Below are 16,049 nucleotides of genomic sequence, written 5' to 3' on the forward strand. Positions count from 1 at the left end.
CTCTCCTTCTCGAGTGCTAGCGGGCCTACAAGCTCAGATCACAGCCTTGGCGGACTCCTTGGCATCGAGATCGCGTAGAAGGAAGGATTTGTCTATCCCTATCAAGAGATCGAGGCGCGTTTCGTCGGAAGAGCGCTCTCCTGTAATCGGCGATCTCCTTCTTTTGAGGATACTTCTACACATCGTAACATTTCACGAGAGGAACACCACTCCCGCTCGGAGGTGTCGAGACGCCATCGTCGGATAGGCGCTTCTTGGACTATGAAGATATTTCCCCAGATCGGATTCCTGCCTCGGGTAGACGCTCAGCCCCTTCTGTTTCTCCTTCTTCTAGAGTTCGTGCAAGAAGAGAGAGTCGCTCAGGTCATAGAAGACTTATTTCGTCGTCTCCGTCTCATCTTTCTTCTCCTCGCCTTCTCAGAGAACCTAGGGAATGCCCTTCTGAAAGTAGGCGCACTTCTCCTTCCGACTACTGTCGTCGGGCGTCGGATAACGTGACTGGTAGGCGCTCATCGCATGGAGTTCGCTCCTCCCCTGTAAGACATCAAGAGTCTAGTAGGAGCCCTGCTCCTGGTAAGCGTCCTTCTTTTAGTAGCTGTTCTCCCCGGAGAAAGACGCCTTGATCCTCGTTTGCTTCGTTCTCCTAGTAGGCGCTCTTCGTTCTCGAGACTCCCTACTCCTGATCGGTCTCCTCTTGCTAGAAGTCAAAGAACATCTCAAGCGCCCTGCTTCTGTTAGGCGCTCGGAGCCTTACAGACGTTCTCCCCTTGGTAAGGACCAAGATCTCGTCGAACGCCCTGTTCCGTTTAAGCGCTCGGAGCATAGCAGCCGCTCTCCGCTTCGTAGGCATTCAAGAGCCTCTCAAGCGCCCTGCTCCTGATAGGCGCCCACCCTATTTTTAGCAACGTTCGCCGCTTGGTAGCGCCAGGATTCCCTAACGCCCTGTGACAGGATAGGCGCTCGGCGCCTAGTAGCCGCTCTCCTCACGATCGGCGCCAGGATTTTAGTAAGGCGATCTCCCTCCGTAGTTTCCCTAGGGATAGACGTGTCTTTCTAGGGAAAGGAGTCCTTCCTCTTTTGCTGTTAAGAGTTTGTCTGCGTTTAGGAAGGAATGCGAGATTAGACAAGAATTTTCGGATAAGCGTCCTTCTTTTACGACTCGTCGTTCTCCTGTACGCCTCTCTACTTTGGAATCTTCTCCTCATTCAAGACGTTTGTCTCCTTCATCGCACTGTACCCTTGCTAGGAAATCATCTAAGGATTCTCATAAGGATCCTCATCCTCGTTCTCCTCTTCAAGAAGACCAGGAAGCCTCTGAGGAAGAAACTAATACATCGGCAACAGTTTCTTCGTACAAAAAGCTCACAGAGCTTCTCCTTCAGGAGTTCGGGAGAGTCTTTGAGCCCTACTGCTCCTCCTTCTCCACACTCGTTGTTCTCCACAGCGAAAGCAACGAAAGGATCTTCGTGTGTGAGAATGAAACCGACTCTTTCTATGAAGAAAGCGCTCAAGAGTTTTGGTTCATGGATGCGTACTAAAGAAGAAGCGGGGAAAACTATGTTTGCCTTCCTCCGTCGAAGCTTTCAGGACGGACAGGATTTTGGTATGAGACAGGAGAACCCTTGGGACTGGGCCTTCCGTCTTCAGCTGATGCAGATTTTTCGGCACTAGTAGACGCCACTAGAAGATCAGCTTTGAATTCGGCCAAAAACTACGTGGGCAATGAATGAAATAGATCACATTCTAAAAGGCATTTTAGAGTCTTGGAAGTTTTCTTTCAACTTTCTCGATTGGTCCCTCGGAGTCCTAGCCAAGAAAACTCAAGGACCGGACACGTTTTCTCCGGAGGATTTGAATTGTGTCTTATCCTGTATGGATAAAATCGGTGAGGGATGGGGCCAGCGAAATAGCTTCACTGTTTGGAGCAGGGGTCTTGAAGAAAAGATCAGTATTTTGCTCATTTTTAACAAAGTCTGTCTCACATGCTCAGAGATCGTCTTTGCTTTTTTTTTTTGCCCCTCTCTCTACGCAGCTGTTTCCTAAACACCTGGTTCAAGACATTTCGAAGGCTCTCTCTGCCAAGGCTACGCAGGACCTTCTAGCGCAGTCTGCAAGGAAGCCGCGCCTACCTTCCAGACTAAGACGAAGAAAGCTAAGCCGACCTCTCAGGAACCCTTTCGAGGGGCTTCTACCTCTAGATCCTCTTCGTTCAGAGGTCGGAAACCAAATAGAAGAGGGAGGACTTTTACGAAGTCAATCAAACCTCCCAAGTAAGACTCAAGTCCTTCAGACAACTGTAGGCGCCAGCTTTTACAGTTTGCAGAAGTCTGGGCCCAGAAAGACAACAGATGCCTGGACCCTGTCATTTTGAGGAAGGGCTGATCTCATTCCCGTTCTCTTCGAGGCCTCCCTTGACGAATACCCGAGGGAGTTGACGGCCAGATACAGGGACCCCATCATGAATCAAGCCCTCCGACTAGCGGTAGATCAGATGCTGGAAAAGGAGGCGATCGAACTAGTGGCAGATCATCTTTCGGCAGGCTTTTACAAACCGCCTGTTTCCTAGTTCCGAAATCCTCAGGGGGATGGAGACTGGTGTTGGACGTAAGCGCCCTGAACTTCTTCGTCGAAAAGAAGAAGTTCACGATGGAGACCACTGCCTCGGTGTTAGCAGCACTCCGTCCAGGGGACTGGATGGTGTCCTTGGACTTACAGGACGCTTACTTCCACGTACCAATCCATCCTTCCTCAAGGAAGTTTCTAAGATTCATGATGGGGGGAAGAATCTTAATTCCAATTCAGGGCCCTGTGTTTGGCTCCTCCACGGCCCCCCCCCCAAGTCTTTACGGCCATCATGAGGAATGTGGCACAATGGCTTCACCTAGAAGGGGTGAGGATTTCGCTCTATCTCGACGATTGGCTTATAAGGGCCAATTCCAGAGATCGTTGTCTGAAGGACTGAAGAAAACCTGGATTTGACTTATTCCTTAGGACTTCTGGTCAATCTGCAGAAGTCAAGTCTGATTCCCGCTCAAGAGTGCGTTTATCTGGGGATCAGATGAACTCTCTGAGTTTCGGGCTTTTCCGTCACAGGAGAGGATAGCCCGGGGACTCGAAAAAGTAACAACCTTCTTAGGGAAAGAAGTATGCACAGTGAGGGAGTGGATGAGTCTGCTGGGGACGCTCTCCTCACTGGAGCAATTTGTTTCCCCTAGGAAGGTTGCACCTGAGACCGCTCCAATTCTTTCTTCATCGGAATTGGAGTCGTCCTTCTCAGGATTTGAAGTTCTCCCTGTCAATTTTCTCATCAAATCAAGAAGGAGTTAGCATGGTGGGCGGATCCCAACAAGTTCTCGCAGGGACTGCCTCTTCAATCCCAGAACCCAGCCTGGTGTTGTTCTCCGATGTGTCGGAAACAGGTTGGGGGGTTGGGGGGCGACTCTGGGAACCAAGGAGGTGTCAGGAACCTGGGTGGGGGACCAGTCTTCCTGGCACATCAACAGGAAAGAAACTAATAGCCGTGTGGCTTGCTCTGAAGGAGTTCGAGTCAGATGTGACAGGAGCAGTTGTGCAAATAAACTCGGACAACACCAACGGGCTCTGGCATACATCAGGAAACAGGGGGGGGACGCATTCCTTCTTCTTCTGTACGAAACAGCAAGAGATCTTCTTCTGTGGACAGAGAGAAAGGGGGATAAAACTTCTCACCAGATTCGTACAGGGAGAAAGGAATGTAAGGGCAGATCTCCTCAGCAGGAAAGATCAGGTCCTTCCCACAGAGTGGACTCTGCACCAAGATGTTTGCCAGAGCCTTTGGAAGTTGTGGGGCAGGCCTCTCTTAGACCTGTTTGCAACTTCCAAAGAACAAAAAGATGGATCTGTATGCTCGCCCATCTCGGATCCAGGAGCAATAGGGATAGACGCTCTTCTACTCGATTGGAAAGGACTCGATGTATACGCGTTTCCCCTTCAAGATTCTGGGGTTGACTTTAAAAAGTTCGCAGAGTCAGATTCCGCGAGGATGACTTTGATAGCTCCCTTTTGGCCAGCACAAGATTGGTTCACAGAGGTGCTGGAATGGCTAGTGGATTTTCCAAGATCGCTTCCTCTAAGGAGCGATCTACTCAGACAGCCCCACTTCGACAGGTACCACAAAAACCTCCCGCTCTCAGTCTGACTGGCTTCAGGAACCTGTCCAGAAACTGGTCAGAGCGAAAGGCTTTTCGTCAGCAGCTGCTAAGGCAATCGCTAGAGCGAGGAGGTCTTCCACCTTACAAGTGTACCAGTCGAAGTGGGATGTCTTCCAGAAGATGGTGCAAGAGGAATAACGTTTCCTCTTCAGACCTCTGTGAATCAAATTGCAGACTTCTTTTATTCTTAAGACAAGAATGTGGCTTAGTCGTTTCGACGATTAAAGGCTATCGTAGTATGTTGGCGAATGTCTTCAGGAACACGGGGCCTCAACTTATCGGAAGATAAGGACCTACAGGACCTTATTAGGTCTTTGATACAACGAAAATGCAGTCTCCTAAGACACCTAGCTGGAATTTGGATGTAGTCCTTCAATTCCTGGGTCCTCTAGGTTTGAACCCCCTAATTCAGCCTCATTCAGAGACCTTACCGGAAGGACTCTGTTTTTGATGGCTTCTAGCTTCTGCCAGAAGAGTGAGTGAGCTTCAGGCGATTGATGGTAATGTGGGTATTAAGGAGGACTCTCTCATTTGCTCTTTCCTTCCTGGTTTTCTTGCAAAGAACGAGAACCCATCAAGTCCATGGCCCAAGAACTTCGAGATTCGTGGGTTATCTTCTTTGGTAGGAGAAGAACCCGAGAGAACTCTTTGCCCAGTGAGAATGGTGAAATACTACCTTAGAAGAAAAGAGCAACTGAAAGCCAACCGAGAGGTCTGTGGTGTTCAGTAAAAGAGCCTACTCGTCCATTGTCGAAGAACGCATTGTCCTTCTTCTGAGAAGCCTCATCAAAGAAGCACAACGGATCCTGCAGAGAAGAACATCTTAGGCTTCTTAAAGTGAAAGCACACGAAGTAAGAGCCTATAGCAACCTTCTCTTGCTTTCAACAAGAATATGTCCGTGCGAAATCTGATGGAGACAACATTCTGGAGATGTCAGTCAGGTGTTCGCGAAACCACTTAAACTTACGTGATGGGAGAATCACTTACGAAAAATGCTCGCCTTGGGCCCGTACGTATCTGCGGATTCAGTGCTGGGCAGGGAGCTGGAACTCATCCTGTTTAGTAGTATAAATTTTTTCCCCTTGTATTTGTTGTTGTTGGTTGCCTTAAAGAGGATGCATGAAGGCATCTCTTTAGGTCGTAATACTAATCTTTAGTAGTTTGGTTAGGTGGTCTGATGAGTGTGGCTCCTTGCAGTAGTAGTGGTTAGGACCTTTTGATAAGAGGGCGAAACTCCCTTTAACAGGATCCGACTTGGATTCTACCACAACAAAGGGATCATATATCCCAGTGGTAGATCCGAGAGTCTTTCAGCATCAGGTCACGTCCCTAGCTGTAGCTCTCCAGGCAACGCAGACTCAGAGACAGTATCAATGAAGTCTTCTGCCTGAACAGGTAAGAACCAAGGTATTTATATCCTACAACATCAGTTGTTTTCTTATCTCTCCTTATTACTTTAGCTGTCTCTTACCCTCCACCAAGGGTGCCAATCAGCTAAGTATATATCTGGCAGGGAAGTTCATGTACAAAAATGATATTGTTAAACTACCAATAAAGTTTTGTACATACTTACCTGGCAGATATATACGTCTAATGGCCCACCCAGCCTCCCATCAGGAGACAGGTGAAAGAAAAAAAAATCGGGCTGGCTGGAGAGATAGATTGGTTCATACGCCCACCCGCCACCCAGCGGTCGGGTAAGGTAGACCACCTGACCTACCTGTCGCGTGTGCCGCGAGATTTTGAAATTCTGTCGGAACGTCAGAGACTATAGCTAAGTATATATCTGCCAAGGTAAGTATGTACAAAACTTATTGTAGTTTAACAATATCATTTTTCTCCACTCGCAACCTCTATTCAGTGAAAGCAGACTTTTTAACCTTCCTCAGAGACAAGAAATGTTTGTCCATTTCTGCTATTAGAGGCTACAGGGCGGCACTGTTTGTTCACATAGGCTACCACCGTGGTGTTGCTTGACATGAGAACGACAGAATGACCCTCTACCTTCCCCCGAAACTCCTTCACACGCGAATGGAGAAAAACCCCGTTTACGACATCAATCACAGTAGATCGCCCATTTGCCTTGGTAAACTGCGGAGGTCGACCTTCTAAGACTGCTGGACATGTGCCCAGCTGTTCTCTGAGAAAAGCCTCTCGCTCGGAGGAGATACTTGATAGCCTCCAACCGTGAAGAGACAGGGATTCTACTGATTGGTGGGACCTTTCCGTATGGGGCTGACACAGATGTCGCCAAGGGGGAATCTCCCTCGGAAGCTCTGACAACAACGACAGCAGATCTGGAAACCATTCCGCCTGAGGCCACAGAGGGTGGCTACCAAAGACATCCTGAGACCCTATGAACTCATCAGCCTGTTCAGAACCTGACGGATCAAACAAAACGGAGGGAAGGCATACACCTCCAGGTTGTCCCAGGGATGTTGGAATGCGTCCTCTGCTAATACTAAAGGATCTGGGACCACTGAACAGAACATCTCCAGCTTCCTGTTGAAGTGTGTCGCTAAAAGGTCCAGCATGGGTCTCCCCCAAAATCTGAAAAAGCTTGTCTGCCACCACTTGATGAAGTGACCTCTCGTGCTTGGGATCCGATCCTGGTGACCGAGTTTGTCTGCGACCACGTTCCGTTTCCCTGGGATATACCTGGCTGAGAGTTCTACCAAATTGCTGACCGCTAACTGGTGAAGCTTGACAGTCCAGGCTTGAAGTTGATGTGAAACCAGGCCTCCCTGACTATCCTATTGTTAAGACCTCAGGTTTGTAGCTATGAAAAATACAAATTGTCTTAGAAAATTTGTCATTTTCTGGCATTTCTTTAAAATTTGCCTAAAGTTAAACATGGCATTATCATTAAACATGTTTGAGACACAGGTCACAACATCTTTGTTGGGATGATAATTCTCCTCAAAATTTTTCACATCACTCCACTTTGCAAACATGTCCTCAATCACTGCATTATGTATGCGCCCATTCGCTTTCTGAATTTTTCAAACCAGCCTCTGCTGGCCTTAAATTCACTGACAGCACTTGGAACTTTCTTTGACCCCAAGATGGCTTATTTAGTAGTTGCACTTGAATGAAAAAGCTCAAAAAGCACAAAAACAATGAACACAAAAGCAAAATGGGTCACAAAAGAACACAGGATGCTTTGTTTGAGAGCTCGAAACGGGGCCCGGTCACACGGTGGGCCCTAGAGGAGCGTTTCCAAGTGTACAAAAACCAATAAAACATACGATAACCGAGACAAAATTTTGTCAGAAAAAGTCTACAAATCCAAAATGTATGAAAACCAAGGCATATGAAAATCAGTTTGACTTTATAGCTATTATACTGTGGACAATCAAGACTTATTCAGAATAAAGGGTTTCATGTTAGTTGTTAAACTGTTATGCTTAGGAAATTTTATATAATACTTTCTTTTAGGTTCATGAACTTGTGCCTATCAAAGAGCAGTATTTAGAAGATTGGGACCAATGGGTTGTTGACCACTCAGCGCCTTCTGTTACTCACCTAAGTGAATTGCCTGGGTCATTGATTCATCCTGTCGAAGACAGCAATGGAAATGTTCACTGGAAACTGTAAGTACTGAACATATTTATCACCGCTATACAGGAGTGCATTTCAGGGTTTATGTAAATTCACTTTTACCTAATTGTCAGAAGAGAAAAAGGGGGAGATTAAGCTCCAGCATGAGAGAAGAGAATGAATTTTTTATTTGTATCCATGAATACTCTGTACTTATTTAAATTTTCGCTTGCAAGTTATGTAAGTGAATGCAATGCCTAAGTCTTGAGTAGACAGAAATTTTGTTATTCCATATTTGTGTACTTCATTATGGGTACTTTGTTTGTTTTGGTACAAAATGTATGCAGCCTTTTTAATGAATATTCATCTTGAAAATTTTATGACAGCAATTTTATTTAAGTAGCATTTACATTGCTGTAGATCTTACTGTATAAAGAATTTTTAAATGATAATCTGTTGTCTTTACTCTATACAAGAAGTGTGAAGGTTGTGTACATATACAAATACAGTGCATACCTGGAAATTAAGTGTATTACATATATACGTACCATTTTCATTAGAGGATGAATTTATGTGATTTCCTATATTTTGGGTCCAGGAACCAAACTTGCCAAAGTCCAGGTTCCAGTTGTACAGTATACATATGTGTGTGTATCTTCTGTACCCTATATACTATGCATTGTAATTATTTTCTAGGTTTGATGATGATAACTGGTGTGCTGTAGCTGGTTGGATTCATCACCGTGTGCCTTGTTTTGGCTTTGTTTTAAATCAAAAGGGTCGACCTGGTACACTTGATAAGAATAAGCTAATAGAACTTGGCCTTGCTCCAGGTCAGCCTTATATTTGTTTTTTCCACAAACCTATTACCTATGTACTGTTTATTGTATATCCAGCATAATGTGTAACAACATTCCAGACAAAAGGTAAAGCACTGCCACCTGGCCATCTTTACAGAAGGCTCCAAAGCACCTCCGGTAATAAGTAGTGATATGTATTAGAGATGTGTTGGATGTCTGAAAATGGGATTTGCGGAATGACGGATATCAATTTTTTTTACATTTGCGGATGCAGATATGAATATCAACCTTTTAAATTTGTGGATGTGGCTACAAATGCGGAAATTTGACGACCATACCCTCTTGGATGCAGATATTTTGTAAATCTAAATAATCTAGATATACTTAATCGTTAAAGACAATTTTCAGCCAAATAATTCAAAATTATCTTACCACACAAGTGATACTCATGTATGTATGTACTTTCACATGAACGTACAAACAGTAACAGCGTTACACGAACGTTTTAGTTGTCTTAGCACAAGGTCATTTCATGCTCATTGCACAATAAGGGTAACAAAACTCAAAGCCATTCTTTGCATTAGAGAGAGAAAGAGAGTGTTACCAAAAAAATGGAATACCCTGCCTCTATGATTATGACTGTAAGTGACTTGAAATTACTTAAACAAATATGCTTTAAAACAAATATGCTTTAAAACAAATATGCTATAACAGAGCTACTTAAAGTATCTTCTTCTTCCCAGCTGGTTCCCATTTTCATATGAGGTCGCCGTTTCGAATGAGCCGTTTCCATCTATTTCTATCCTGCGCTTCAGCCTCATCAATTCCCCTCTCATGTAAGTCTCCTCTCACAGTCCTTCCATCTTCTTGTTTCTTGGGTCTCCCTCTTCTTCTTCCTTGAACTTCCATCCCCATAGTATGTCTCCCAGCGTGGGCCTCATCTCTCTTCAACAGATGTCCATACCATCTCAGCCTCCCCTCCTGCACTTTCTTTGATACCTCCACCACCTTAGTCGATCCCCTTATGTAGTAATTTCTGATCCTATCCTCTCATGTCACCCCAACATCCACCTAAGCATTCTCATTTCTACCACATCCATCCTCTTCTCCACTGTCTTTCTCATGCTTGCTGCTTCTGTACCACACAGCATTGATGTTCTTACCACCGTCTTGTGAAATTTTCCTTTTAACTTCATCTGTACTCTTTTGTCACAAAGAACTCCAGAGGCTGCTCTCCAGTTGTTCCAGCCTGCCTGTACCCGATGTTTTACTTCTTCCATACTTCCTCCAACGTTAGCAAAGGATCCCCCTCATTGGTTGTACACCTATATTCTGTCTTAGATCTACTTATTTTCATTCCTCTGTCCTCCAGTACTTGTCCCCAATTTTCCAATTTCCTTTCCAGATCTTACTTGCTCTCTGCGCACAGAACAATATATCCGTATACAATATGTTCCATGGTAATGTGTACTTGTGTGTCATGTATTCTGTATAATAAACAAAAAAGACAAATTTAGTAAAAAACAAAAATAAAAAATCTACTTTTACCTACAGTGTATGAGTATGAACTACTGAGCACTGAGCAGTGGGTGATATCCTTATAATTGCATTCTCAAACTGTGGATGTGGATGTTGCTCACAATGCTAATGCAGATGTTAAGAAATTATCATGCGGATGCAGATTTATAAAAAGTATGGATAATCCGCCAATGCGGTTGTAGGTATAGTCTTTGTTATTAGTGTATTTATGAATCATTTTGTTAATTTCATATTTAAAATCACATTCTGAGATTGATTGGTTTGATATGATAATTTTAGGAAGTTTCAGCATTCAAATTTTAAGGAAAATTATTTGTTTTGTTATAATATCCTGGCTATAGCCAAGTACACTAATGGGTTTGTGATAGAGCAAACACAAAATCTCAAGAATATAGTTTTCATTACATTAAAGGAAGTGTCCCCTCCCACCCCTCTTTCTTGCAGTGAGTCCCATTAACATGGGGGTGCTTTTGAGCCTAGGTATTTGGATGGCTAGGTAGAAGTGCTCGGAGTCATCTTTTTGTGATTTAAGTGGAATTATGCTGGAGACACAGTAGGCTGTAGAAAAGCAATGACTGTATAAAAAATGATTTTGATTTTAGGAAATTTTTCAATTTTTATTTGCATATTTTACAATTTTTTTTCCAACATATGTACAATATACGTACAGTATTTTTTTCATAAGATAATTATTAGCTATAGAAGTTAGAAATATTGACAATCCATTGCAATTCATCACTAGATAATGATGTAGGATATTTATCTACAGTGTCAAATATGTGAGGAGGGCTATGTAGATTTCAATATTTAACATAAAAGCAAGTTTTATCATGTATTAAAATGCATTACGTAAATATATGTAGTGTAAAATTATAAGATGGGAGAGAATTCTGAGTATGCCAAATTAGATTATTATAAATATTTTTATTTTTGTTCCCCATTTGTTATCTATATTTTCATCTAGCTAACCAACTTGAAAACCTGGTTTTGTCTTACCATGAAGGTCCTTTATATGGGCAGCTAAAGAAAGGGAAGGCTGTAACGACAGAAGAGGGTAAACTAATCACGCCAGATATGGTTGTTGGATCACTAATTCCTGGCAAGTCATTGGTCATTCTGGGAGACACAAGAGATGCTTCTCCTCTTGCTCATTTAGTCAGGTTTGTCCCATAAATTTCTTTGTTTTTTATTTTGTGATATCCAAAAAGATCAGAAGTTTTTTAAGATTGATTCCATATAATGTAGAATATATATGGTTTATATGCTTAAAGTACCACCAGATAAGAAATTGTTGAGCTATGAAAGACTTATAAAAGTTTAGAATTTAATGGTGATTTAATATGACAACATGCAGTATCATTGGCGATTCTGAGGAAATGTATGCATTTATGGGTTTATGTGGTTGGTTGAAAATCAGAATTTGTTCATGAAACTTACCTGTCAGATATATATATAGCTGTATTTTCCGAAGTCCGACAGAATTTTAAAAAACTTACGACACACGTAGTGGGAGTCAGGTGGTTAGTACCCATTCCCGCCGCTGGGAGGCGGGTATCAGGAACCATTCCCATTTTCTATGCATATTTTTTCTGTCGCCGGTACTGTAAACACCTGTTTTCAGTACCTCCGTCTTAGGATTTTGAAACTTCATTGCCGCTAAGTATCCTAATTGTCTTTTGATTTATTTACTTGGATTTGTGGCTAGGCATACGCTATCATAAATTGATTTGAATTTCATTCATTTTTGCATAAGATATCTGAATCTAGTTAGGCTAGTTTCAGAGGGTGTTGTCTGCAAAGATAGGGTGTGGCTACCGAAAGCTTCGGTAGATCCGCACTTGGTATGCACGAGGGGTACGGGTCTTGCTTCTTTGTTGAGATATGTCATGTAAGGAGTGTGAGACTTTCTCTGATTCCGTAAGGAAGACGTATGATTCGTATGTACGCAAATTAGAGCGTGATTGAATCAGGTGGTCTTCCTCATAGACTGCATCAGTAAACAAAAGTCAGGGTAGTGAACCTGCTAACCTTCCTGTAGACTTTATTTTGCCTAACCCAGTAGTATGGCCTACGGGCTATGAGCTTATGTCTGCGAGAGGTAATGCCCTTTATGTTATATAGATTCCATCTGTATCTTGGAATCTAAAGTGCTCGCTCTCCAATCATTGTTGTGAAGTGTAGTGCCCCTAGTGTTGTGGAGGGGGCGTCAGATCGGCCCCATTTCGCCTCTAGGCCTGGACCTCTGTCGGACTCCCAGGAACACAGGGAGTGGGCAAGTCAAAAGCCGAAGGAGGGTTACGGGGACTCCCCACCGATCTGGTGTCCCTTCGGCAGACCTGAAGACACTCCCAGGCTGCCAAAGTGCGTGCATGTGCACAAATCCTGAAGGATTGCTTCTCGTCCTCCGAAGCGTCCTCCCTTCACAAGGGTTGGAGCTTTCGGAAGGACTCGCGCCCTCTAAATAGAAGCTTTATAGAAGAGGACACTTCACGTCCTCTCTCTCTCTCGTCATGCGTTGCAGTGAGAAGTAAGAAGGCGAACGTCGCCTGAACATGTGTACGTCTTTCCACCGAGAAATAGGAAAAAGAAGTCATCGTAGCAGGACCCTTTTGAGCGCGGACGTCCGAGCTTTGTTACTGTGAGAAGTAAGAAGGCGTCCCCTCGCCCCTCATATTCTCACACGATCAGCCCTTCTCCTGAGACTGCTTCGTGCAGTCGGATTTCTCTCCAAGATGTCTCTCGCTCTTCCCTGAAGGCAGTTTCTCTCGCTTGTTTTGACGCCTGTCAGGAGCGTGACGCTTTTCTGCACGCTTCTGTTGACGCTCGGCTTGAACTGGACGCTCGGATGGACGCCAGGTGCGCGTGGGTGCACGCCAGGCGCGCGCGAGTTGACGCCAGGCACGCGCCAGTGGATGCCAGGAGCGCGCCAGCGCACGCCAGGCATGACGCCTGGCTGAACGTTTCTGTTGAACTCTTCAAACTCTCCTCGCCTTCAAGAGGCGCACCATGTTTCTTTGATTAAGCAAGCTTCTACTTCTGTACCTGTTCATGTTTCGGAGTTTTTTGAAAAGTCTCTCGCTACTGCTTTGCCTTCGCCTTCGCAACACGCTCTTGTTTAAGATTTGGGCCTAAAGGTCTTTTACCTCTACCTTCGGTAATCCCTTCTACCTCACCTGCAAAGAATGTGAAGTACTACCTGCAAAGAATGTGAAGTAAGCAGTGCTTCGGAGGAAGCTTAAAGTGAACAAGCAACTTCGTCTTCAAAACCCAGGAAGACCACGGGTTTCGTGAAATCAAGAGGTCTCTGTCAATTAATAGTGCTTTTCGCAAAGTCCAGGATTGGATAGAGTTAAGGAAAGCTCAAGGGAAGATCTCTTTTGCTTCTAACCCGCCGTCAGAACTTTGCGGTAAGGCAGGTATGTGGTATGTAGAAGCTCGACGTCCTGCACGTCATGACGCTCGACAGAGCACTTGCCAAGGCGCCCTACACGTCAAGACGTCTCAGTAGGATTCTTGCAAGGACACTCATCAAGAGGACGCTCTTCAGGATGCTCCACGGGATGCGCCTTCGGCTCCTTAGAATGCTCTAGAGAAGCTTCTTTTACCGGAAATGAATACGCCTTCTGTAAGACTTTTTTTTCCTGACAACTTTAATAGTATCCATGACTTGATGAACTTCAGGAAAGCGCAAGACAGGACTTCCTTTGCCATACTGCCAGTAAATTTAAGAGTTAGCAGGCATTCGATGTGATATGGGAGAGGAAGCTGGTTGGAGAGTTCCTTCCTCTTCCCAGGATAATTTTGCCAGCCTTTTAGTCCATCTTAAAGGGCTTTTCAGATGATAGATTTTGTTAGCTCCTAGATTAGTATTTCGGGGCCCTGGACCTGGGTGTCATAGTACGCCTCTTCTGTGTTCGGGACTACGCTGCCGAAGGTGAACATCGGGGTCCTACCTGCCGTAAGCCCAGTCTCTTAACAGGAATCTTGCCCCTTCCTCGATTGATACGGGGATTCAGGAAAATTATATGCTCAACTTCCTGAATTTCGTTTTGTCAGTTCAGTGACTTTCCCCCATTGACAAGATACTATCATTTTGTCAAGTAAGTGGGTATCCCCTCATTGACAAAATAACTTTTTGTCCCGTAAATGGGTTAGTTCTCATTGACAAAGATCTCAATAAATCTATATTGCGTAAGCGGATAAGCTCTTAATGACAAGATTCGGAAGAGCTCTCATTCATCAATCGCAGACTCGTACAAGAAAAAGACTTGTAGACTACGTCCATGAACGCTTATGTCCAATAACATAAGAAGCTTGAGCTGCCTGCTTCGGTTCTTGGTTCTCACTTGAAGATCCCCTTTGGCTAATTCTATCTCCTTCTCTTGCCGAAGAGAACGAAGGCAGTCGATTTCCTTTCTCTCTCTCTCCCTCGTCGAGGAAAGAATGTAGTAGAGAATAAGCTGTCCAAGGGACTACAATACTCTACGTTTTGTTCATGAGACTTGCCTGTCAGATATATATATAGCTGTATCTCCAAATTCAGCTATATATATATATCTGCCAGGTAAGTATGAACAAACTTTATTGTATCATAACAATATCATATTTTGCCTTTGCGTTATATTACTACTGTTTGGTTCAAGTCATATACGCATACTGTAGTTACCTCTACGGATGGCAACCGAGAGGACTATTATTTTAAGTGCATTTAATCGGTACTCCCTGCAACCTTCCAGGAGTTTCCGATTTATCTTTTACCTATTTATGGTAGTGTTATGACAACACAAATGCAGCTCTGTATTTAGCAATTTCTGTTTCGCTTAAATATACCAGCTTGAGAGTCTCTCTCTGCTCAAATAATAACAGACCTATTCCTTCATAGAATAGAGTAGTGATGGCAACCCAGGCATAAGAGTAAGAGACGACGAAACTAAGCTGCTGTCACTGTACTCCAACCGAGCCAGTACCAGCTAGTTCACTGTCGTGCGCGGTCGGTTACGTCTCTCTCTCCAGCGGGATTGACTGACTAACCGTATCTCTGTGCGGGCTGTTACGTCTCTCTCTCCTGCGGGATTGACTGACTAACTGTATCTCTGCCCTACAATCACGGACTTTAGCCTAAGATTGAGGGGAATTCTAACATGCATGAATAAACATTGCCTTCGTTTTGCGAAACTATGTTCAACAGAGATATCTCTTACTTCTTTCGGTGCTTGTTACCGCACTGTAATAGGACTCTTTATGAGTCTACCGCGACATTGCACTATTATATGCTCTCCTGCTTAGGCAAAGCGCAGCCTTATTAGGGAAGTAAGCATGCTCGGTGAGGGAATGGATGAGCCTGCTGGGGACCATTTCCTTCCTGAAGAAGTTTGTTTCCCTGAATAAACTGCAATTCAGACCTCTACAGTTTTTCCTACTGCAAAACTGAAATGATTCTGAACATCTCTCAGTGCTTCAAGTATCACCAAGTATCACCTGAGATAGCGAGAAGGTGCCAGGCATCTGGAGAGGGTTTCAGATGTCCTGGCACATAATCTGAAAGAATTGGAAGCAATTCGGTCGTCCCTCCAGTCCCTCGAAGAACGAGTTTTTGGAACCAGTGGTCCAGATCAACTCGGACAATTCCACAGCTCTCTCATATCTCAAGAAGTATCATCTCTCGGTCCCTGTTCGAGTTAACGAGAAAGAGCCTATTATGACAACAGGCATAGAACGTAACGATCCTCAAGAGGTTCGTTACAGGATTGCACAACGTCCGTACGAATCTTCTCGATCGATGGCAGCAACTACTGACTTCCGAGTGGAATCTTTGATTAGAAGTATGTTGAGAGTTGTGGAGACTTTAGGGACGTCCTTTCATACATCTCTTCGCTATGTTGAGGACGAAGAGGCTTCATCTACTCTGCTCCCTTATTCTCGATCCAGGAGGGGTAGCATTACACGCCATCCTATGGTATTGAAAGGGGATGGAAGTTT

The 16,049-nt window shown here is 44.3% G+C and overlaps 1 protein-coding gene across 1 annotated transcript in view; it reads left to right on the top strand.

Moving 5' to 3' along the window:
• Nucleotides 1-16,049, top strand: part of LOC135210175 (zinc phosphodiesterase ELAC protein 1-like) — a 46,619-nt gene that overhangs the window by 15,959 nt on the left and 14,611 nt on the right. Inside the window, exons 4-6 of the mRNA XM_064243005.1 lie at nucleotides 7,630-7,784; nucleotides 8,428-8,564; nucleotides 11,074-11,230. Coding sequence (XP_064099075.1) covers nucleotides 7,630-7,784; nucleotides 8,428-8,564; nucleotides 11,074-11,230 — 449 coding nt within the window. The remainder of the gene's footprint in view (nucleotides 1-7,629; nucleotides 7,785-8,427; nucleotides 8,565-11,073; nucleotides 11,231-16,049) is intronic.

This window comes from Macrobrachium nipponense, chromosome 39 (assembly GCF_015104395.2).
Source record: "Macrobrachium nipponense isolate FS-2020 chromosome 39, ASM1510439v2, whole genome shotgun sequence".
Lineage (NCBI taxonomy): Eukaryota > Metazoa > Arthropoda > Malacostraca > Decapoda > Palaemonidae > Macrobrachium > Macrobrachium nipponense.